Here is a 23024-nt window from a genome sequence, read left to right on the forward strand (position 1 = left end):
GGCTAAACCTAGTTCAAGTGTTTCAGAGCTTAATACCTATATTACTCTTTTTGTTTGTGACTCAAATAATATTTTATTATAGTGGTCAGTACTTTTATCAAAAATTAATTTTCTTTTATATGTTTTCTTGCCTGTAGTTTACCTGTTTTGGAGTTGTTAGTTGTCAATATTCTTTTAGCTGCATGCAGAAGATGTACTGAAGTAAGGAGATATATTTCAAGACTTCTGCATTGAAATAAATTCTTCTTACCATTTAATTCAAACAAAAGTAAAATTAAATTAAAGGGTAAAGAAAACCCAAGCTCCAAAACCCATTAGCAAATAATACAAAGATCAATGGATAAGTTTTTAAAGGTTGAAAATAAATTGAAGTTACAGATTGTGTAAGGTTTTCATGTATTCCATTGACTTTCTTGAAGCTGAAATGCTTCAAGTTAAGCTAATATTTACAAACTCCGTGTGTAACTGGGTATTGAACAAGAGCAAAAACTTAGAAAGTCTGAAGTCTTGTTGAAAGATAACTTTAAGCATATTTTCTTGCTTGGGACTATTTCCTGATGTTATAAAGCAGGACAGAAAGATAATTTATGTGTCAAAAAATTTAGATGTATATAAACATATACAGGTGACTACTTTGAAAGTTTTGTCAACAGTTGGCTTAAAAAATAGGCTTGCCTTTAAACTGTACTCCTACCCCATACTTCTCTTAAACTGCTACTTACACATGCTTCAGGTATTGTGTCCTTCACTTATAGCCGTGTTTGAATATTTTGTGTTGAATCTGTTTCGTGTATCAGTGCTTCTGTAAGAAACAGGGTTGACTAACCTAGGACGAACGTTGCATTAATACTTCTCATGTCCCCAGTTACCAGAGTCTACCTTAGAGTGGTACAGTACTGTATAGTACTGAATTTGTCACATGTAGAAATACACAATGTGTCCAAGTGATTGCAACTGAAGAAACAAACCCAGTAATTGACAACTGTTTTGCAGATGAAAAACTCCCTACTGCAAGGCTGCAGGTATTAAAAAAGTAACAGCACCTGTCTGGACTAATTTTAGTACAGTATTGTCATAAATCTCAATGCAAAACTCTATGGAGAGAAAGATGATTTTGTATTAATCAGAACTGATTTTTTTCATCCACACTCATCCACACATTCTCTTTTATTCATATATTGACAAGTGTTACGATATGTGTCCAGATAGTCTAGCTAGGAACTTGGAGTTGACACTAGCACACACCAAGCAGGTCTTTTTCATGGCTTTGGGATTGTTCTTAATGCTGGGGTTTGGATGTGACTTTTTCACCCTAAAGAAGTTTACAGCAACTAATTTTTTTCCTTCATCCTGTCCCACCTCTGTGAGTCACTAGGAAATGCTGCTGATTTATTCGCTACCTGTATCTTTTTCTGTTGCTGCAGTTTTGTTTGTTTGTTTGTTTTCCCTATTTTTTCATAGGATTTTTCCCAAGTCTGGGTGTCTTGAGAGTCATCTTTTTTCCTTAATATCTTTATGCCATCAACACTTGTCATTCTTTTATGCCTTCTCATCCTTTCTTCCAATGCTTTTGTGCCCTTACCTTCCAATTCACACTTCATTTATACCAGTATTTATGTTTTCATTACAAACCTGCACAATTCAATACTGGAAGAAAGGTCTCATAGGAACAAAGAAACTACAAACTGTAATCTGTGGCTCCTATTGCAAAACACATGTCTTCAGACAGCTTTTATTTACATATACATAGAGTGATTTGGATATTTAAAGCAATCTCTTATAACAAAATCTTATCAAAGAATGGTGTGATTCCTATGGCTTTCCCTGGGGTGCAGTGGAAAAGAGAACAAAGCACACAGTTGTATGAAAAGTAGGATGCTAGTGAAGACAGGCTAAGAGGCTATATAGGGCAGTATGGACTAAAGCAACTTAATTCGAACACCATATAAATGTAATATGTGTTCCAAGAAAGCTAGAGCTTGCCTTTTATGTGATGGTAAAATTGTATCTTAAAGATTACCAACATTAAAAAAGCAAGGCCAGAAGGCTAAAAGTCTGTGTTGTAGAATTCAGAAAATGTTAATATCTATAATGAAAAAGTGGAAATATTAATGCATCTTGACAATTATAGTATTTTGCCTTTGATGACTATACTTAGATGAAGTCTAAATGAAGCAATTTTTTTCTGTAAATCCAGAAAATCATAGACTGTGTCACACTGATATGAATTTAGTACACAAGTAGATATCTTCTTTGCTAGGAAAGTCACTGAACAAAATACACACCTGGACTGGTATTTTTGGAAAGGGTCTCTTGTAAACCTTTCCTAATGATTGTCCTCCTTTGCTGTTGGAAGTGGTGATTTGTCTGTTTTCTCAAATGTCAGTTAGCCAAAGATAAAGGAAGGACGTGAACAACAGGTACATAATCTTCTCTTTATCTCTCCTTCAATATTTCAGGAGTTTTACTTTAAATGTGGAGCACACCCAACCACTGACAATGAAACATCCGTGGCTTTGAACCTCGTTACAACAAACAGTCGCTGTATCACATGTATAACATGCACTGATATTAGGTAAGTACAGCAAAAAGTGTCAGAGATGCACAGTCTCAGTGCTTCAAAGTACTTATCACTTCCAAAGAGCCTTTTATCCTCTGTTTTCCTTTTTATAGATTCTTTTTCCCCTGGTAGTGTGGTGAAAAGTGGGCCATATTTTCAGAAGTGTTCTTTGTTTTGCTGGTACAATTACAGTTCATACTTTTGTACCTTAGTTGTGTTGCACGTAAAAAATCTGACTGCTAAAGCTCTAACTAAAACCTCGAGTGCTCAAGGTAGTGGCAAAACTGTGTAGATATTTTCTGTTAATACGTATTCAGAAACCTGTGAAAGAAAGCTTGATTTTCGAGGGGGACACACTGTTCCTGCAGAAATTAACTTCTTGATATTTGTTCTATAAATCAAAGTAAAATGCATCTGTTCTCATATTTCTGTTTACTGCAGTTTTAAATACTGTAATCCATCTTTGCATATGGTGTTTGGGCTCATACATTCAAGAATACCCATTACTTGCAAATGCATGGATTAAAAACCAATTGCCCGAAAAAGACAGCTACCATTGTAGTGAAGAATTACCTGAAACACATTTATCTACTGATTAGGAGATATTTTGCATAAAAATGTATACCAAGCAGAATTGCAAAATGGTAGTTGTCGAAAGGGGGAAATGGGAAGGGACACTTAAACTCTGCTGATTCATACGGTGTGTCTTCTGGAAAGAGCTGATTTTGGCAGCATCCTCTGCGGTGTATTCACAGAACTGGATCCCAAGTACAGGTTAAATAAAGGCTAAATATCGGTCTCTGTCAAACTGGTACTTCATCATTTTGCAGCAAGGGTGCAGACTCAACTACTAAGAAATTATTTTAGTTTCTGATTTTAACTTTTACCTGTTGCAAGGATGATCAAATGTAAGCCTTTGACCATTGCAAAGAGTGAGAGATTGGACAATGAAATAAATTATCAGTGCTGCATAAGTATTGTAAAATCTTTGGGCTACTTTATGAAATCTCTGCTCAGTTTTTTGAGTTCCTAATTCTTTTCTCCAACCTAGGATTCTTGTAATATTTATATATAACTCCAAGACATTACACAAATACCCATAATCTTTTAACTTTAGTTAAACATTAGATGATTGTACTGGCAATTACTTTCTAACACTCTTATGCAGTTGAAAAGTAGCATCCAGGGCACTCTGCAGTTTGTAGTATTTTGTGAAACCTACCTTCATCATTCTGTAGCATTCAGGTGGAAAAGATTAACTGTATTCAGTACATTAGGTATTACTTTATATTAGCTTCATTATAATAAAATGAAAAAATCATATATGTTCTTCAAAATACATTTTTCTACCTTTTTATTCTGAAGAAAAAAATAAAACAGGAAAAGATGGCAACCAGGTACTGTTTATGTATTTCTGAAATATTTTTGTACACCATATATCTAGTTGGTTCCGTCCATTTATCATGGACGGTTAGTCCACCACAGGCAGAGCAATTAAACTCCAAGATACTTGGCACAGCATTTGTATGGTTTTAGCAAACCTCATAAAAATCATATTTAAAGCAGTAGTGTACTCTGTTACATGGAAAAAATACAAGGTGGAAGTAACGTTAAAGTCTATTGCCAGTTTTCGTTCTCAAGTTTACATTAGGAACACTTTTATTGCCTTAGGTTTATATTTTCTATGAATATGTTCATGCAACTCTGACCACCAGAGTGAAATACTTCAGAGCCAAATACCCTCATAGGGCTATACTAAATCCATAGGCAGTTTTCCATATAGTGTAATGCCTTCCAATGTATTCTATTTTTCTACACCAGAGTTAATCTGAATTGGCAGCCTTTATGCATTTATTTTTTTTCTGTAGCATTCAAGGTGATGGGTTGCTATTCTATGTCTTTGAAGAAGCTTTAATAGGTTGAGCAAATGGCTGAAAGTTGAAACAAATACTAAAACTGTGCAATCCTCGAGGGAAGTTCTGCTTTTGTCAACTGTTTCCAGTAGAAATAACATCAAAAGGGGTTAGGAGTACCCCAGGGTACCCATAAATCAGGCTCAGGAATAACAGCAGTTTTAAGCAGTGTAAAAATAAAATGTGCAGAGCAGAAATGCCTCACGCCATCTTTCACAAACTCAGTAGGGTACAATTCCTAAAGGCACCATTATTTTTAGCTTTCAGCAGATGCAGATAAGTGCAAAAGATACATAGGACATGCTGTCACTTAATGGGTAGAAAGAATTCTCTGGAAGGAGAAGTATTTGCTGTGTTATCAGATTTTTTTTGAATCAAATAAATCCCTTCTTCATAGTGTTGAACAAGGGAATGTTTTGCTTTGTTTAAACAATGGAGTCTTGTAATGTGTTATTCTGTTATCTGTACTTCCTAATACTGAAGTTGGAAATGAAAGCTTCATATTGCTAGTGGTGATAGTTAGAAGTGCATATGCTAGCTGTTCTTCAAGGGTAACTGCAATGTAAGGTCTTTGTCATAATTCTTTTCAGCCAAATCAATTCAGACTGTGATCATATTAGACTCCATGGGCAGGAGAGTAATGGATAAGGTCAGTACTTGGAGGGAAAGAAAGTGAAGTCCTGTTGGAAATGCAGTATCTCCTTAAAATAATAAAAAATTAATGACTCTGTGTGTCATTAACATAACAGTGTGTTAATCTGGTTTTGGTGGGACTACTTTGGGCCTTCTAAGCTACTCATGATCTCTTAATCAGCCATCCTTTTTTCAGTCTGTTTTTTCCGAAGAAAAAGTACAACTTGGAAAATTTTTCCCTCTAGTAGCAATTGTCATCCTCTTATCACTGCTTCTTGCTCATCTCCTTTATTGTAGAGTCAGGACTGAGACTGATGAGTTTTATTTTTATGGGGTAGTGTTCCCAAATTGGTAAGGGATAGAATAATTTGCTTCTCAATAAATACATATGTGAGTGATTTTCAGTTGTGGTTTTTACCTGTGAATTTAATATACCAAAAAAAGGCCAGCTACTGAGGTTTATTATGGGAATTAGGATTTTTGTAATGTCATATTTTGGGTTTTGATCTTTATGACAGTATTGTTGATATAGGTGTGCCGTGTTCCTTATTGACTGCTACATGTTGTCCCATATTGTGCATTGATGTTGTATGTTGCTCTGAAGTAAAGCATTTCTTCAATTGTAGTCTAAAACAGAGACATCTGAATTAATTTGCCTTACCTTTCTTCCTTCCTGTAAAATATATATGGTATTAATGTAGTCTGGATTTAAAAAAAAAAAAAGTGGGAAAGAATATTAGAGAAGAAATATAGCAGTGACTATGTCAAGAAATATATGAGGTAGCAGATCTGCAATGGTTTTCAAAATCTTTACAACACAAATAGTTCCAGAATCTTTAGTTCATTATTTGAATTCAGTGTTACAGCTCAAGAGACAATTTCCAAAATTCAGCTTCTAATAAGGATTTGTTTCAGAACTGTTAACGTTTTCAAAGTAAAGAAGCTGTACTACAAATTTGATTCAGGTCAATTTTGCTATTATTTGAAGACCTGTTTTCTGAGATGAAAATGCAGACCGTGTCCATTAAAAGACATTGCCCATGTGATATTTTTCAGAAGAGTAAATATCACCTTGTTGTAGACTTATAATTGCTATTTCTCTTCGCTTCTGGGGTAAAAGATTCTAAGTTTACATCTCGAGCCATTATAGTCCAAGGAAGTTATTGAATCTATATTTAGCTCATCTCTTTAAAGTATGTTTTCCCTCTCTGTGAGCTGTGTTGATAATGTGGTCTGTGCTCCAAATGTCTGCCTATTTCACTCTGTTGTCTTTATATACCTTGAGTACAAAGAGGAGTGGGAAAAGATAATGCTAAGAAGTAAATCTAATTTGTCTAAGCACTGTGACCATCAGGGACAATGTCTACTGTTTTCTCTCCTAAAGTTCCTGAAATGAATGAGATTTCTTAAGAATCACTTATTTACAGGAAGAAATTAATCAAATGTAAAACTAAGAACAGTTACTAATTGGTTTAGAACTTTTTTTTCCCCCAGTAAGTTAACCTATAGAATACTGCTTCTTACAGCTATAGTATTTGACTTCTGATACAAGATAAACCATACAGAGGAAACATTTTGTTGGCATTTCTATTGGTATTTTATTCTTTGGTGGTGCACCCTGTGGACTTTAGACTGAAAGACTTGTACCAAGGGCTTCTGGAAGATGTGCCTCATGCATGAAATTCAGTTGCCTTAACCTTTTTATTGAATGGTAATCACTAGGATGCAGCAGCCCCCTTTGGCAATGACAGGACATCAGTGCAATTCTTATGGTTTTGCCTCTGAATCTATTAAGATCTGCACTGCAACTGCAACTGCATCTCAGTGAGACACCTTCCAGCTTCAAGAGATCTGTGAAGAATTGAATAGATTGGCAAAGCTATTGTGCTGTCATATTGTACATGTCCTTTGCTGGCAGGGGACAGGTGAGGAGGATTTTATGCAACCTCATTCATTTCCTTTGCTGAACATAAAGCATGTACTTGTTTTCCCTCCAGCTGGTAGAACAAAACCTGCCTACTTTTCCCTCTTTATGATGTGGAGTTTTTTCTACGTTAATCCTTTGCTTGGCATTTGTGTTAGTGTACAGCTGACAGAAAGGACAAATTGAAGGGAATGTGTTGACTACCTGCTGATTTTTTTTTTTTACACTTGCCCTTGTGTTTGTGAATATAGATATATATCACTTATGGTATGTTTATGTGTGTTTAAAACAGGCATGGCTGAGAATTTTTATGGTAGTCAAAGTGAATTTTATTTCTATATTGAATTATTTCAATAATGTACATCTCCAGAATCATATGGGATACAATACATGTCATCAATTTCATTTTTCATTCGATATGTCACCTGAAGCCTGCAGATTGCAGAATATTATCAAAAAGCTCTATATTAGATGTTATATCTTTTTTGCCATTCTTATCCATGGCATGATTAATACAGTGAACTGTTTTTGCAGATTTCTTTGCTTATATATTTTATGCATGTTGCAAGACACAAAGGCTTTAAAGTGTTAATGGATTTGGATGAATTAGTAGTTTTAGTGTATCGGGTATCCAAGTATACCACATCCAAGATTTCATTTTCTCACTTGCAAAATATTCTGAGGAAGTCTGACTACTTGCATATAAGCAATCAATGAAAAATGATTGCTAATGATTCTAATTTTTGTGCAAGTACTATAAGTTTAAATGTTAAAGTTAGAATTCATTTGCAATGTCTAAGAAAAGCAGAGTAGCAAATGTTTGTAAAATGTTATTCATAGAGATGTTTTTGAAATTTGCAAGCCCACAGGATGCCTTTTCTCTCATAGACATCTGCAGGTTCAGGTGTCTGGGACTTTTTTTTCTTTCTTTTTAAAATTAATTCCTTAACACAGAAGATAAAAAATTTTCATTTCTGGTTAGTTTTGGCAAGGTCAGTAATAGCTGAATATTATCACCTTCTGATAGTAGTGTAGTGACCTATGAGAAATGTTATTGGAGGTCACAATCCAGTTGTTTTTGAAGAAATATCTATATTTCAAAGAGACACCATCACAGATTATACTAATTAGAAATCCTCATCATCTCAGCAGAGACCTGAGACCTGAATGAACAAGGTGAACAAATTGCAGAGAGATGTTTCTTTGAGGTCTCAATTGAAGTATTATGGGAAGGTTTTATGGAAGGAACATCAGCTGTTTCTCTCTGCGGTAAGCTGGCAGTTTGGCTAATCTTGCACTTCAATAAACTGAGAGCTGTTGTACCATTGCCTCTATTGTCTCTGACTTTCTTTTATCATATTTTTAAAATTGGTGACAATAAGGAATTGAATGCGAATATTTGACAGATGAAGAAAATTTTACAAAAGCAAGTGCAACAATGAGAAGTCTGTCCTTTTTAAAAAAATGTCACTGCTTTAATGTTTTTAATGAATTGACATTTAGTAACAAATATTCAGTGTGTCATTAATGAATCATTGATGGACGATGGGAGACAAACATTTTTGGAAACAAATTTAAATACAGAGAAGTAACTTGTCTTTGTTGTGTGAAAATTGTTTTCAAATGTAGTTCAGATACAGCATTGCATTTTAGTTGTGTATATACACACAATTATATATGTACACATGTGGATTGATAACATGTAGGAAAAAAGTAACGTCTTTTAAACTTATATATATTAATTTATTTCTCTAAGAAGCTGATTTTGTGAAGAATGTGTACTGCTTACCATTTTATGCACAGTTATGTACTGTTTATACCGTATCAAGGCAGATTTGAAATCTAACACATCTCCGAGAGACAATCCGCAGAATCAAATGAGAAGTGTATGTGTTGGATATTTCCAGCTTTTCCAGCTCTGGCCCCTTCACAGCTACTCTTTTGCTACTTGGGGGCAAAACTACTCTCTCCTGATTAACTGAACATCAGCTGAAGTAGTAAAAGCAGAAAATTCATTTTTCTGCTGAACTGAAAGAACTTATCACAGGTATGAAGGACTCATGGGATGGAGTGTCCTGACTCATTGCTGATTTTTTACAGTTATATATATATTTGTACATATAGGTATATCTAAGTTTTTTTATACATATAAGTGTTTTTGAAACAACCTCTGCTATGAGCGTTTGAAACTATCACAGCTGAATTTTATTTCTATTATGAATTGATTTATGTAATCGGCATTTCTAACTTCATATGACAGAATACATCTCCTCCATTTAATTTTCCCAAATTCAGTTTTGTCCAAGTCTCTTTTTTTTATTCTTTATTTTCAGAGTCATAGAGAGAAAGAATGTGTGTAGAACAGAAACTATCGTAGTTGCTACTAATAAGTATCTATTTAATTGAGTTTAGTTTTGAGAAAATAATTTTTTTTGTTTTTATCAGTAATTGTTGTTTAGGAAAGAAATGCATTCCACTAGGACAAAAGAAACTGAAAAGATACAGACAACTCAATGAATTGAAAAGTATGTACAGAGTGTAGGCTGTTATTGAAACAGAAGTCAAATAAAAATAAGTAAATTGCTAAGCACTCCTATGAAGGGTATTGAAAAATGGTGAACATTAAGTCCATTAAAACCTAATTTTTTGAAGACTTTGTAATAAAATTGTTTAACATGGAAGAAATAAAGCTATTAAATCTGTTTCTGACAGAAAATCATAAAGAGTGATTTGTTAGCATTTACATTGATAATTGAATAATTCTTTTAGGATGCTATGTCTTGGATAAAATCTCATAGAATGAATTTAACTGTAGCTTTAGATACACAGAAAAATAAATTCTCTGTCTATTTAGCTGTATAAAGCACTGTAGAGAGAAAAGTAATATGAGCATTTGCTTTCCATTATGGTTTATATTTTTTAGGCTATTTTTGAGTCATAAAATCATAGCAAGATCACTAACATCTGCTATAGCAGTATTGTTAAACTCTGATCATTGTAATTTAGCAAAAACTGGAAAGTAGAGAAGGGGGGGGGTGTGTGCTTATGGAAGATGTGGTTGGCATTTACAGCATAGAGAAACAAAAGTGAAAATGTCCCAGAAAGAATGAAAGTGCCTGGCAGCAAAAACCTAAATATACACACAACAGAATCATTTTATTTGCAGAAACTTAGCAAAAATTGAAAAGAGGGCAAATTGGGCAAATGTACCATGTTGTAATTTCTGAAATCAAACACATGAAGAACTATTCATAAGATAGAGAACCTGTCATAGTATGTAGGGAACTTTATTAAATGTTGCTTGGCACTTCATAGAGTCACTTAATGATGTAATATGGAACAGTGACAGTTGTCCTACGTAATATCTTTAAGAGTCTTTAGATTCCTCAGTGAAAAAGCTCTGTAGGAATTGTTACCAGATTTCAAAAATGCCTAATTCAAATAAACGTTTTAGGAAAATAATGTGTATGAACTACAATGGCAAGTGTTCATGCATTGCTTTCAATAGATGTCTGGGGCAACGTACTACTCTCAAATTATAGAATCATATTTGTGATGTATACCACATTCAGGGGCATCTGGGTACAGATTTTGTCTTGGAAAACAGGGAGGGATTGAGAAATATGTGTGACAAATATGTTCACTTGTATACATATAGTAAAGAGGGAGAGTTACTGCATTTTTTTCTCTTTGAGCCATGGTGTAGAATAAATTGTCATAGCACTGTACTGCTTGACATGAGTAAAGGGAAAGTATTTCACACATTTTCTATTTACAGTTATAAACCCCCAAGCATGCAAAGCTCTCCATGTTTTACAGTCCTGATGGAACTTTAATGCAATTTAATAATTAGAATTACTTTTTTTTTTCTTTTTTTTAAGCAGCCCGTGATCATTCATAGTTCCCTCCTCTCCCTCATTTCTTTTGTTGTTGTTAAAGTTTGACTCTGAAGATGAGACAGTTTCTGAAGCCAGCCCACAAAGAGTCTCTTCCTTATTTTGTTCTGCAAGAAAAACCAGTAGAGTTCTAATTTTTTTAGATGTTCAGAGAAATTCCTTCTTCCTCCAGATGAATGTATTTGTATAAAACTTCATTTAATAAACTTAAGTAGGTGTTTACTTTAAGACGTAGCAATTCTGAAATACTAAATAATTGTGATAATAGTGTCATGGTTGTATAATGATAAATGATAGTAAAAATTTTAGAGGAAATTGTGCTTTGATGGACTAAATTCTTTATCAACTAAGTTATCAGTACAACTAAATTTTCCTTTTAGAGGGAAAATCCAGGGCAGAGTCAGCCGGGGGCATATGAAGTGAAGTCCCATAGTGGAACTTGAAACATAGACAAAGTGAAGTTAAATTGTTTATAAATAGCTGTTATGAACTTGGTGCAAAAAGATGCTGATTAGCAGTGTGGTTTGAAAATGACAAGAAATAAATCATAATCAAAATCAATCAAAATTTTTTAAGTTCAGTCAATGTGACAAGTGAAGGGAGGTACATGCAGACATTTTAAAACTGATGAAAACATACTTGATTAAGGGAATGATAATTTTCCCAGTACAAGTTTGTAAATGGTAGTGATATTACACTGGCGTGTCAACGTGAGAATGCTACAAAAAAAATGAGACCAATAAAACCACATTTGTATATTGGTATAAACTCCTATGCTAAGACTTATAATTTCTCTTAATGTGTTTCTCTTAGTTTATGTTAAAGTAATTCCTTATCACCACACTCTGAAATGGAGTAAGCAGAATGAAAACAAGCATACTTATCTATCAAAAGTGTTTGATTTTTTTTTTAAATATTTGTCCAATTACACTAACACAACTTTCTCTTGCAGAGAAAGTAAGTCTTACAGTTGATCTCTGAAGATCGACTGTGACTGTAGTTGGACAGGCTGTTGGAAGAGTTCAGTATTAGTGAATAGTGATTAAAATAGTAGAGAAAATGTGGGTTGCCAGATAGCAAGATAAGAGAAAAATGTTTCCTACTCTGCTGAATACGAGTTAGTATAAGTGCTGCTTCTTTGTGCGAAGAATGCACAGCCTCCTCCGAGTCACTTTCAATTTTGTCTCACTCAGAGGGTGTGTACTCCTACATGGTTTTTTTAAGTAAAATGGAACTCTGATTCTTCTCTGTAAGCAATCCTTAGTTATTTGAAGTGCATTACATTTATAAACATTCCCCCATTGCCCCCTGCCCCCATTGCCCCCTCTCCCCCCCATCACACTCCCAACTACCCTGTTCTTATTTCACTTTGCACAGGAGACAAATCTGCTCATATTTCTGGTAAAGCAGGAGCCAGACAGCACTCTTTTGGCATGCAAATGCCATTTGCATTTTACAAATTCCTCTTTGTTTTGTTTGAAGCAACAAAGAGAACAGTCAAACCGCTTCCCAGAAGGTATGTTCTCTGTGACCACTAAAAGCAGTATCATTCAAAAGTTGCCAAGAAACCCAGGACCAGCCTGCTGAGATACACAGTACAGCAAAACTGACTGCACTCAGAGATGTCACCTTTATGAATCTGGCCAACCTGTCCTTGCAAATGGATTGACAATGCTGATGTCAATCTTGAAATACACTCAGGAGCAAGACTATGCTTTTGCTCCCTATGGAGTCTCTAAACTTGCTGATGTTTATTGGATTTTCTCACAAAATAAGTTTTATCTATTCACTTTTACTATTTATGCCTCAAAAGGTGTCAGACCGTGTCCTGATCAGGAAGCATGTGGTGAGAGTAAAGCTGCAATGTGGTTCAATCTGGTTATATAAAAGTAAAACAGCTTCAAAAAATCATTTATTCAGTTCAAGCATTTGTAATTTAGTCTTGTGTTTAAAGTAAAATATCAAAATAAGAAGAGAGAAAAAGCATTTTAAAGGCTTCCATCACTGAGTTTTCAAGAAATAGTTCTTTTTCTGTCTTGTCCTTCAAATATGTCTATAATTTCAACCCAAAATAGTTTTATTGTTTTGTGGGGGCATATTTTTGTGCTAAAGTAATTGTAATTAAAAAGATACATTTTAAACAGGAATCAAAATTCTGCAGTAGGTAGTAAATGAAACTGATTTTTCATGAAAGCTTTAGTTTCTTCACCATCTCTGAAAGGCAAGCATAGTGGTCCCTGGGAGTGGAGAAAGTTTCAAGTAAGCATTATTGTTAGTATTTGTGGGTTCTGTGGCTAGCAAAGAATAGTTATGATAATGCAGCTGTATAAACTGCTCCTTACCAGGTCCTACAGGTGTGAATGCCAAGGCTGTTGAACTCTTCTCTGTAAGAACTGATTACCTCCTTAAGCCTCAGACACTCTGGTTGTTGCCTGTGTGCTCCCTGCTATGCCCTCTCCACCACTCACTCTTCTTTCTCCCACCTCCTCCTTAAAAGGAAGAGGAAGCTACAGTGGGCAACATAAGGAAGAAAGAAGAAAGCTAAATCTACTACCATTCTTCATCCCATCATGCCTATCCTGTAGATTGAAATGGGAATGACACATCAGTGGGTATTTTTTTATTATGCCAATGGGAATAAGTGTTTGAAGGTTAGGACTTATGTACTGCATAACTGCAGATCATTTTCATGTAAATAGAACTATGGTTTTTCCAGAAATAAGTATCTTCTGCAAGTGCATGGCCTGTCCCTCTTGCATTCAGCTGTGACCTTGAAAACTGATTAACAGGATTGTACTTTAAGAGATGCAAGGCTTTACATAAAGCAAGTGAAGCATATACAGGCCCTTGAGGGGTACTTAGAGTATCTAATGGTCTTTCCTTTCTCTTTTAATGCTCTTAGGTGATTCTGGCTTGTGACAATCTGTAGTATTTTTCTCTTTATTTAATTTTTGTGCTACAGATTTTATGAATTATTACAACCTCTCTTTTATGTTTTAAAGACAGATTACTCTGTATGTCTGGTATGCTTACTGTCTTCTTCAGCTACTCAGATGTTTTGGTTTGTTTTATTGGTTTTACATTTCATTAACTTTAGCACAGTAAGATAAAAAGTTAAGGAGACTTATAGTTACCTAAACTTGAACACAAAGTGGTTCTTGTGAAAAGCATGCAGAGTGCTTTGAGTGCAGAACTCTAAAAGGAAAACCACTCTATATTCAACTTGTTGGCATTTCTTCCATTTTAATGCAATAACTTTTAGATGTTGCATCTGAAAAAAGTATCTCAGGAAATATTCTAGACATCACTTGTATAGCTTTTGACAAAAATTAGAAGACTGCAAAAGTCTGCCTCTTTTCTCAGGTGAAAATAAGAAAAAATCACGACTGCAGTGTGCCTGCTTGCGGATACAAGCACAGGAATTTTCTCCCAGTCCCAGAGGCAGACTTATGCTGCCTCTACATAAGTCAGGAAGCACTTTAATAAGGTTCCTCCCAGTATGAGATGTTCAGATTGGCCTAGATAAGCAACAAAATATGAGACCTTCTGCTACTGTCCTCTGAAAAGGCCTCAAGATGTTCCTTGGTCAGAGGCATAACAATTCATTTATTGTTTCTGAATTTAGATGTTGCATTATGGCTGTGTGAAAATCAGAGTGTCTTCAATTTACAGAAGTGCCTCTGTTAAAAGAAACCCAAAGAACCTGGGTCTTTGAATTCAATAACATGTCCATAACATTGACATTTTTATGTTACATTTTATGATCATTCTTCCAAAGTTTTATTTAAATTATTATTTTGTTATTTTGATTCTTTTTAAGCAGGTAAATAAATTGGTTGTCATTATTGGTGTCACTGGCACCCAAAAAGGGGTGATCTATCAACAGTACTTGTTCTACTATCTGCTTTATTGTATGGTTGCACCAGTGTTTTCTAATATATTATCCTGTCCTTTGTGCTACAAATTCTCAGTCATAGCCCAGAGAAACTGAAAAGTGTCTCACTTAGACTTTCTTTTCTGAACTTTCATCTGTCCAGCCAGAACAGAAAAAGGGTGAGACTCAAAAAAGTAGGAGTAATTTTCATTCAATCATGTTCAAATATCAGTACTTTTTCCAAAACATTTTGGAGTATGAATTCAAATAAAGTTATTTAAAACATTAATAGCATCCAGATAGCTATATTTGATTGCCTCAATTATCAGAAGAATCACTATTTCAACAGTATCTTACTTTAGATTTAAGATCTCATTTCCTCCTACGATAAGAAGTACTATTTGAAAATACACCATTTGCTACATGCAAAAAGTAGTACATTTATTTTTATTTAGCGACATTGGCAAGCTGTGAAAACCTTGTTTTGAAATTAATTCATTAATTAGAGTCTTGTAAATTATTGTACCTTTGACTTTCTAACTCTCTACATTTGTATTTGAATTATGTTTCGGTTAATGAAACACCACTTCTGAAAGTCTGAGCAGTTAAAAACAAAATACGATTTAAAGCACTCTACACACCTCTCTCAATCTTGGTGCCAGTCTTTATATCTTTTAAGTCTAATTTGTATTACACAAACAGGGATATTATTTTAATAAATCATAACACTAACAGAGGGCATTAAAAGAGTTTTGTGTGAGTGCTAAAATGAAAACAGAAGGCAAGTCTGAAAAGTAGCTGGTCTTGAACATCTGTAATGTGCCAAGGTTCAGGAAGTGTAAAATGTAGCACTCTCCCTATCCCTGCTTTTGTGTTCCTCATAAAAAGTCCAAGTACCGAAAACTGAGACATTTTTGTTGCAGTTTTTGTCTGTCAAAGTTAAGATATTCCAGTGTTTCTGGAGCTAGAAAGAATGTGGAGAAAATACAGACAGTGTGTTAGAAGTCCTGTGCACCTATGAGAGATGATAGCTCCATGTGCCACTGAGGCAGTGTGCCCACTTGGAAAATTCTGCTCTGGTTGTAATGCATTTCCCTATCCCAGGAAAAAGAACAGAAATTTAATCTACTGAGAAATCATTTTCTTTTTCTCTGATGTCTTTCATTTAAAAATTTTTTTAGTGTTGCTTGTAATGGTAGGAAATAAAATATTTCTATAGAGGTGTTCCTTATTATGTTGGTAGGGTCTCTATGGTGGTTTGAGTTTTTAGAACCGAATTGTGACCTCATCTCAGTAAGCAGTTAAACTTATGTGTAGCTTATTTCATCTGAATAATGTCATTAAAATCAGTGAGATATAAATACAGGTGTCTGTGCTTTGCTCAATCAGGGCCTAGACTCATCCAGTCTAATCCTTTTACATTTTCTGGATGATATCCTCTCATCCAAGAAGTAGTCATGGAATATCTTTAATGAGTCTGTCAGCATGAGGTAGGATTTACAATGCTTTTCGTCACAGGAAGCAGATCTATTAGTGATTATTCAGGGAGGTTTTGTTTTTATTTTTATGAGAATAAGACAGTTCTGGAAATGTCTTCAGTCATGAGAATGAGTATCACTGGAGAGAGCTCTTTCTTCAGTCATTTGCCATCTTTTCTGATTATCTATGCTAATCTGTATGCATACAAAAAGATGTATTTTATATGATTTGTCCTTCCCTAGGCTGTTTAGACTGATGCCTTGTAATGACCCCCTATTTTCAGAGAGATATTTGTGGGTTTGATCATACTGTCTCAGACCTTCCTGTTTTCTAGAAAATATATTATGCATGTTTACAATCAGATGGTATTTATCTAAGTGTTAAAGTATTAGCATTAGTACTAAAACATGTTAAAAATATTTCTGATGAAAATTATTATTTTTCTCAGCATGGTGGGAAATATTTTTGGCCCTTCAAAATGTGTTACAGAAAAGTGAACATTCCTTTGGATTCGAGATACTGACTGAGAAATAAGATACTGTTACTCTCTGTTCATGTTCCTTTCCTTTTTCAGTTTGTTTGTTCTTTTCCAAATATATGAATATGTTATTTCTTTTTCAACAGGATTCATAAGATTGTATTAAGCTGCTAAGGAAGCTAGGATAATATCCTTTGAATACTTTTCTTCCCTTGTCCCTCTCCTTCTCCCTGCTGTGTTTATTAGATTCTGCAAAGAAATTCCTATTTTTTTTTAATCAAAAGTAAAAAGGAAAAGGGGAGGACAAAGGGAAAGAAGGCTTTATATTAGATCTGTCAAAAATTTTCATGAGGACATTTTTTACACCAACAAGCATCTTTATTTCATTTTTTCATTTGAAAAGAAATTTCTAATTGCTTTATATGTGCAGTAAGCAATCATGTAGTTGAATTGTACTATAAGAAGATGTTTTAAAAATTCAGTATGAAGCAGATTGGGCAGTACTGTATTGCCCTTCATTTTAACTACCAATGTTAAGTGGTAGGTTTTATCACTTGGGCAAAGTATTGCATAAAAATGGCAATCTCAAACCAAAAGTTTGTACTTAGCATTTACTGATGTCGGTCTTATTTTTTACTATATGCACAAGTGAAAAACATCCTACAGGTAAGATCTATTTGCAGGATTTTTTTCAGCATTCAGTTTTATTTTAAACCTTGAATTTCAGTTGTATTTATTTTATTTTAGCTTGGCTTTTCTTACTGTGCATATAATCAGATGCCAAGGAAAGATTGATTCTGCAAAGCTTTGACTACTCAAGTTCTAGTATAGGATGTTATTTAAATATATGCTTGACTTAGAACATGTAAGTACTGGCTAAATACACCAACAGAAGAGCAAACACTTATTCACATTAGCTTTTTTTTTTTTCAGTTGCCCCTTACAATTTTTTCCCTCTCTGGTGGCTTGTCAAGATTAGGTCAGAATATCTAAATTCAGAGAACCAGGAACAAAAGTACATATATATCAGGGAAGGAGTTACTTGCAAAATCTCAGTGGGAGTAACTGTCAGTCTGCAGGTGGATGAATTTCAGGAACTGAGGCAACTGAAGAATTACTTTATTAGTGGGAATTAAGAAGCTAAAAATACAAAACTTTTAGGAACTAAAGATTGGAACTTTCCTTCCTTGTTGGGTTGTTGAGAGGTTTTTTGTTGTTTCTTTTTTAAAAAATAACTCTTGGTCTCCATACACTATCATGTTTCTTTGATATTTAAACCTTCTTTGCTATTTTCATGACAGTATATTTAAGTTTTATTACTGTGGGGTAACACTGCCATTTAGTACAGTAAGCATGAAGTCAATGGTTTGTAGAAAAGAAACTAACTGCAGAAATCAGAGAAGTAACAATCTGGTCTTGGTTCAGTTGCCTGAAGTTTAAATGTTCTGTAAGTATTGACACACACTCCACTTTGTGCCTTGGATATCTGAAAGACTGCTTGTGTAACTGCCATTGCAATAGCTGCCTGTGCAAAGTCAAGTAAATAAATGAAGACTTTGCAAATTCAGACCTATGCTAACATTTTCATTTGAGTGTTCAGTACTTGTCAGAGAAAAAAATTGGCAACGACTACAAGTAAAAAAATTAAAAAAATATTTTCAACTGTACCGGAGAGCACAAATGTCTGGAACTACTGCACCTTTGTGCAGTTTGGGTCTGGTTATGACAGCTGCTTCCCTCATGTGCTGAAAGAAATATTGGAAGGTTTGCTTGCTTGCCTTCTTCCAGGTTTGACTTGCAACACAACTAAGTGAGGAAGCCTATTTTTTCTTAACTGCAGGTCCTTGGTACACTATAATTTTCCCTGTGCAGAACAGCTTCTTGGTTTTGAAAGGGTTTGTAGGTCTCAGTGGAACTAGAGAAGTTTGTCTAAATGGTTGCAGTCATTATGCCTTTTTTAAAATGTATACAACCTTGCTGTTTTGCCCAGCTAGTGGGGCTAGCATAAATTGGCATGACTGCACTGAGTCAGCTACCATAGTGCCTTGCTGCTTGCAAATTGCTTTTGGAAAAGGCAAGCAACCAGCAAGAGCTGTTGCACAGCCCACAATATGGTATATGTTCAGGTTCCAGAAAAACTGTAGGTTTTCAAATAAGAGTTATCACTATTAGAATTACTTCATGGAGAAAATGAATATCTGGTCAAAAGTTGTTAAATCAAACAAAGCATCAATGGAGCAGGTTGCAAAGAAGTGTTTTTCTCCCTGTCTTTAGAAGATTTAAAGGATCTCTCCCCAGCATGAGACTAGGGATTAAACATCAGATTCAGGTGAGAATGTTGCTGTCACGGGTAGGATTTTGATTCTGGGTCTGAGACCTAGTGCAGAGAGTTTGTTTAGTTTTTGGGTGATTGTTTTTTTGGTTTTGCTTTGGTTTTTCTTCTTTTTTTTTTTTTTCTGTAGAAAGAGATTGATCCATTCTCTATTTTGATACATTTTAAACAGTACGTATTCAGAAAATATTTTTCTGAAAAACTGTGGCTGCTTGGACAAAACTGCTTACAATTTCAGACAAGGAGATAAAAACCCAAAACAATAAAGAGCAGCATCCTTCTGCATTCCAAGACAAAGGATTTTAAAGGGGAAAGATTTTTTTTCAATTATGTTTTTATACATAATTGACAATTCATGGATCCATTGTTGAGCAACCTAAAGAAAAAGAAATTTGTTATTTGGTTATGAAGTTGATTTTGAACACACATCAGTAGTCAAAATCCATTATCTCTGGTTATAGGATGTTACAACAGCAGTATATAATTAATGAATTTATTTGATTTGTTGAGCTACAAAAAAATAGATTTTTTTAAAATAAATAATTCATATTTAGTTAGTTTAAAATGTGGAAGGGGCAATTGTGTTATGTAACCTCATGCTTTGTGAAGGCATGGTTAATCCTGATGAGATGTTTAAAGTGATGATTTACTTCTGTGTAAATGGGTATCTGTTGCCTCTGCACATCTTTAAGATGTGCTGCCATACTTTAGCTGTGAATGTGGAGTTAGCCTGGTGGGAATTCAGCACAGAAATTTAGCTAGCACATATTTGTATAACTGTATTTTAGTGTGGGAAGTAGAAAGCCTAATGCCTAATTTAGGAATCATTTAGACTTTATATCACCTTTGGACTTAAAAACTGCAGCATTGCCTGCATGTCAGTCGTTTCTAAGTGTTTTATTATGCTATTATATCTATGCCACTTTTGAAAATGCAATTGCAATCTGAAATGATTGTTGATATTGTCATAAATGCTCTTTGAACAGCATTAATTTTTTTCCCCCTTTCCATGCTTCAGCAAATTTACAACTGTTTTCTGGATAGAGTGCTGCAATTTATACTGAAACAAATACTTTTCTAGAATTAGACCAATTATATGAGGTGGCAGACAAAATCCTGTTGTCTTTTGAAGCTGACCAGAGTTGCTCTCATGTTCTGCTTGAATGCTGTGGAGGTTATCCTTCCAGTCACCACCAGCAGATTTGCTCAGGATTTGCTCTCACACAACCAGTGTAGAAACAAAGGAGTTGGCATTGGCTGAGGTACCAAACATTGCCCTTCAGTAAGCCTGTTTTATATTTATGTTAAATTTAAATGAAATCTCTGTAGTTTCTCCTCTCCAGAAATAAGTATATATTCTGGCCTTGGCCTTCGGTTTTATCATCTGTGCAATTTACAAAGAATAAGTCATATCTATAAATGCAGTTTTAATATATAAGCTTCCAAAGACATCATTCCCCCTAGTGTTCATGTTCCCTTTTCTAAAGTGAATGGTTTAAAGGTTATTACCAAGAAAAAACAGCAGAATAATTGTTGTCTGTCTTGGGAAACATAGTGTTTTCTTTCTCATAGTGATATTATATTCTTTCCACAGAAAATTTCAGACCTTCGTAGTGGTTTTGGTTCAAGTATTATTTTTCTTAACCTGATTTGCTGTTATCAAAATCTTGATGCTTTGTTGCTTATGTATTCTTATACTTGAGTATATTCTCCCTGACTCTGCCAAGTACTTACCTCTCCAACTCATTCTACCCTGAAAGTCCTCACTTAATTTCTTCTTCGTTCTGCAAGTTTTTCCTTTTTTTAAAGCACCCCAGAGCTCTAGTGTATTTGTATTTGATTGGCAACCTTCAGATTTTTTTGTTTGATTTTAGAACAATGCAATTAGAAAGGTTTATAGAGTAAGATATTTTATGTGCTCATTTTATGAGTATAGCTTTATTGTCATGATTTTAAATGGCTATGACATGAATTTTCTGTGCTGGGTGAGTTATTAACAACTTCTTAACTTCTGCCTTCAGAATAACCTTTTTTTATTTTATTTTATTCTATTTTTCTAAATCTCTTTTAATGATGCCCTCTAGGTAAAGACATAATTTCATGGGAACTTCTGAAAACAGAGCTTTTTGGCTGAAACTTTGCTTACTTTGTGACCTACATGTATATTTTGACTATCAAGGTTGCTTCATGACTGTTCAAATACTTTTGCCTTTCAAGGGAGTGAAATAAATAATTCACAAAGCATATTTTAACCGAATGTCCAAACACAGATATATTTGTCTTGAAATGTAAAACCTTATTAAATTAAATCCCTAATAATTGATTCAGATATAAAGCTGAAATTCTCATAGCTCTGGGATGCTGCTAAGTTGACAAGATACACCAAGAAAGCAGAACAAAAGTAGATTGATCTCTTGCAGTCATTTTTGTACTTCTTTACATTTTATCCAGATGGATCATTCTAGTGACCAGAATCACAGCCAGGTTCGTGCCAGTTACAAAATTACACTGCTTGCTTTGGGCCATTTTTACATCCCAAACTTGACCTTTTCATAGTGTCACATATTCCAGGTGCTCAGAAAAGGAAAAAAAAAAACTAACAAACAAACAACAATATTGATGAGCTTCTCAAGGTTACCTTTCCAGTGTAAGATTGTTTTATAAGAAAGCCCCTGAGGTTTTGTCTAGACTAAATGACTTTTGAGAGTAGGACTAGTAGAATATTCTACATCTTCATGGATTTTACCTTGAGGGATTTTTTTCATCTTTTACACTAAAATTGCTGGCACTCCATTTTACTTAATCGTTCCTTAATTAGTATATACTCTTTTTTTAATATGTGCTTTAAAACTGCAGTATTTAAGAAATAATGTAATCTACTTTCTACTCACTACTTAATGTTACACTATCATGTTACACTATCATATAAAACATGGAACAAGTGTCAAGCCCATCACTGAACATGATGGTATTTTATTCTGAATTCATGAAATATTGGGGGAAAAAAGTGGACTGTGTTTTATGGGCTGTATTTGTCAGAGGGTGGGAAGGGAAAGCAAACAATATGTAATTTAAATGTTTCCCAGTATCAGTTGCCTGCAGTATTTTGTAGTTGATGATTCTCAGTCCCAAAACAATAGGCATGCTTTTTTTTAAACTCTAGTTTTTTATCCTTTATATCTCTCATTTTCGCTAGTTCTCTGGGCTGGATTGACTTCTTTTTGTTTATTGTCATCCTAGACTTGGCTTCTCTATTTATTTTGTTCTTCTGTTTCTTTTCTTTTTATGTGAGCTTACATTGAATTGATTGGAACTAAAAGTATAATGCTTCGAACATAGAATTGAATTCCAGTTGTGATTTTTTTACTGCCTGTAGCTCTGTTTACCCTGAGTGGATGAAAATGATTTCCATGTGAATCTCCTTTTGCATGTAGCATTTGGATTTTGGACTAAGCTTGACAAACCACTAGGTAACAACTTTTGACAAAAGAATTGTTTATATTTCATTTGTTAGATCCACAAAATAATTTACTTTTCTCCAATAAATATCTTCTTGGAGATTGTGCAGACTCTGGTTTCTACTCACTTTTTGATACTTATGTCTTTTTTTTTTTTATTTTCCATCTTTGACAGATTTCTTCTGCCCTGTGTTCATTTGAAATTGATTGCAGCAACTGACCATTTGTTTGAAAAATTAACTTACTAACAAAATTAGGGTTACCATATGTCCTATCTGAGCTGAACTGAGTTCTGTTCTTTACTGTTTCCAAGTTTCTACAAGAATCTATTTCTCTAAATAGCTGATACTTTAAGTGTTGGATAGCAATATTGAAAACTCAGTTCTATGAGAGTTTTGAATTAGAAGTGCAACTAGAAGAGATAGCATAGTTTTATGCATGACCAGTGAATGACAGGAGCTTTCCTCTCTCTGTAAT

General features: G+C 34.4%; 1 protein-coding gene across 4 annotated transcripts in view; it reads left to right on the plus strand.

The window, feature by feature from the left end:
- PRKN (parkin RBR E3 ubiquitin protein ligase) overlaps positions 1–23024 on the plus strand; it is a 706049-nt gene that overhangs the window by 341611 nt on the left and 341414 nt on the right. For all 4 annotated transcript variants that reach the window (XM_051811267.1, XM_051811264.1, XM_051811266.1 and 1 more), the window contains exon 6: positions 2460–2575. In XM_051811267.1, coding sequence (XP_051667227.1) covers positions 2460–2575 — 116 coding nt within the window. The remainder of the gene's footprint in view (positions 1–2459; positions 2576–23024) is intronic.

Source organism: Manacus candei, unplaced genomic scaffold (assembly GCF_025592945.1).
Source record: "Manacus candei isolate 608988 ecotype Guabito, Panama unplaced genomic scaffold, ASM2559294v1 h1tg000081l, whole genome shotgun sequence".
NCBI classification, from domain to species: Eukaryota; Metazoa; Chordata; class Aves; order Passeriformes; family Pipridae; genus Manacus; species Manacus candei.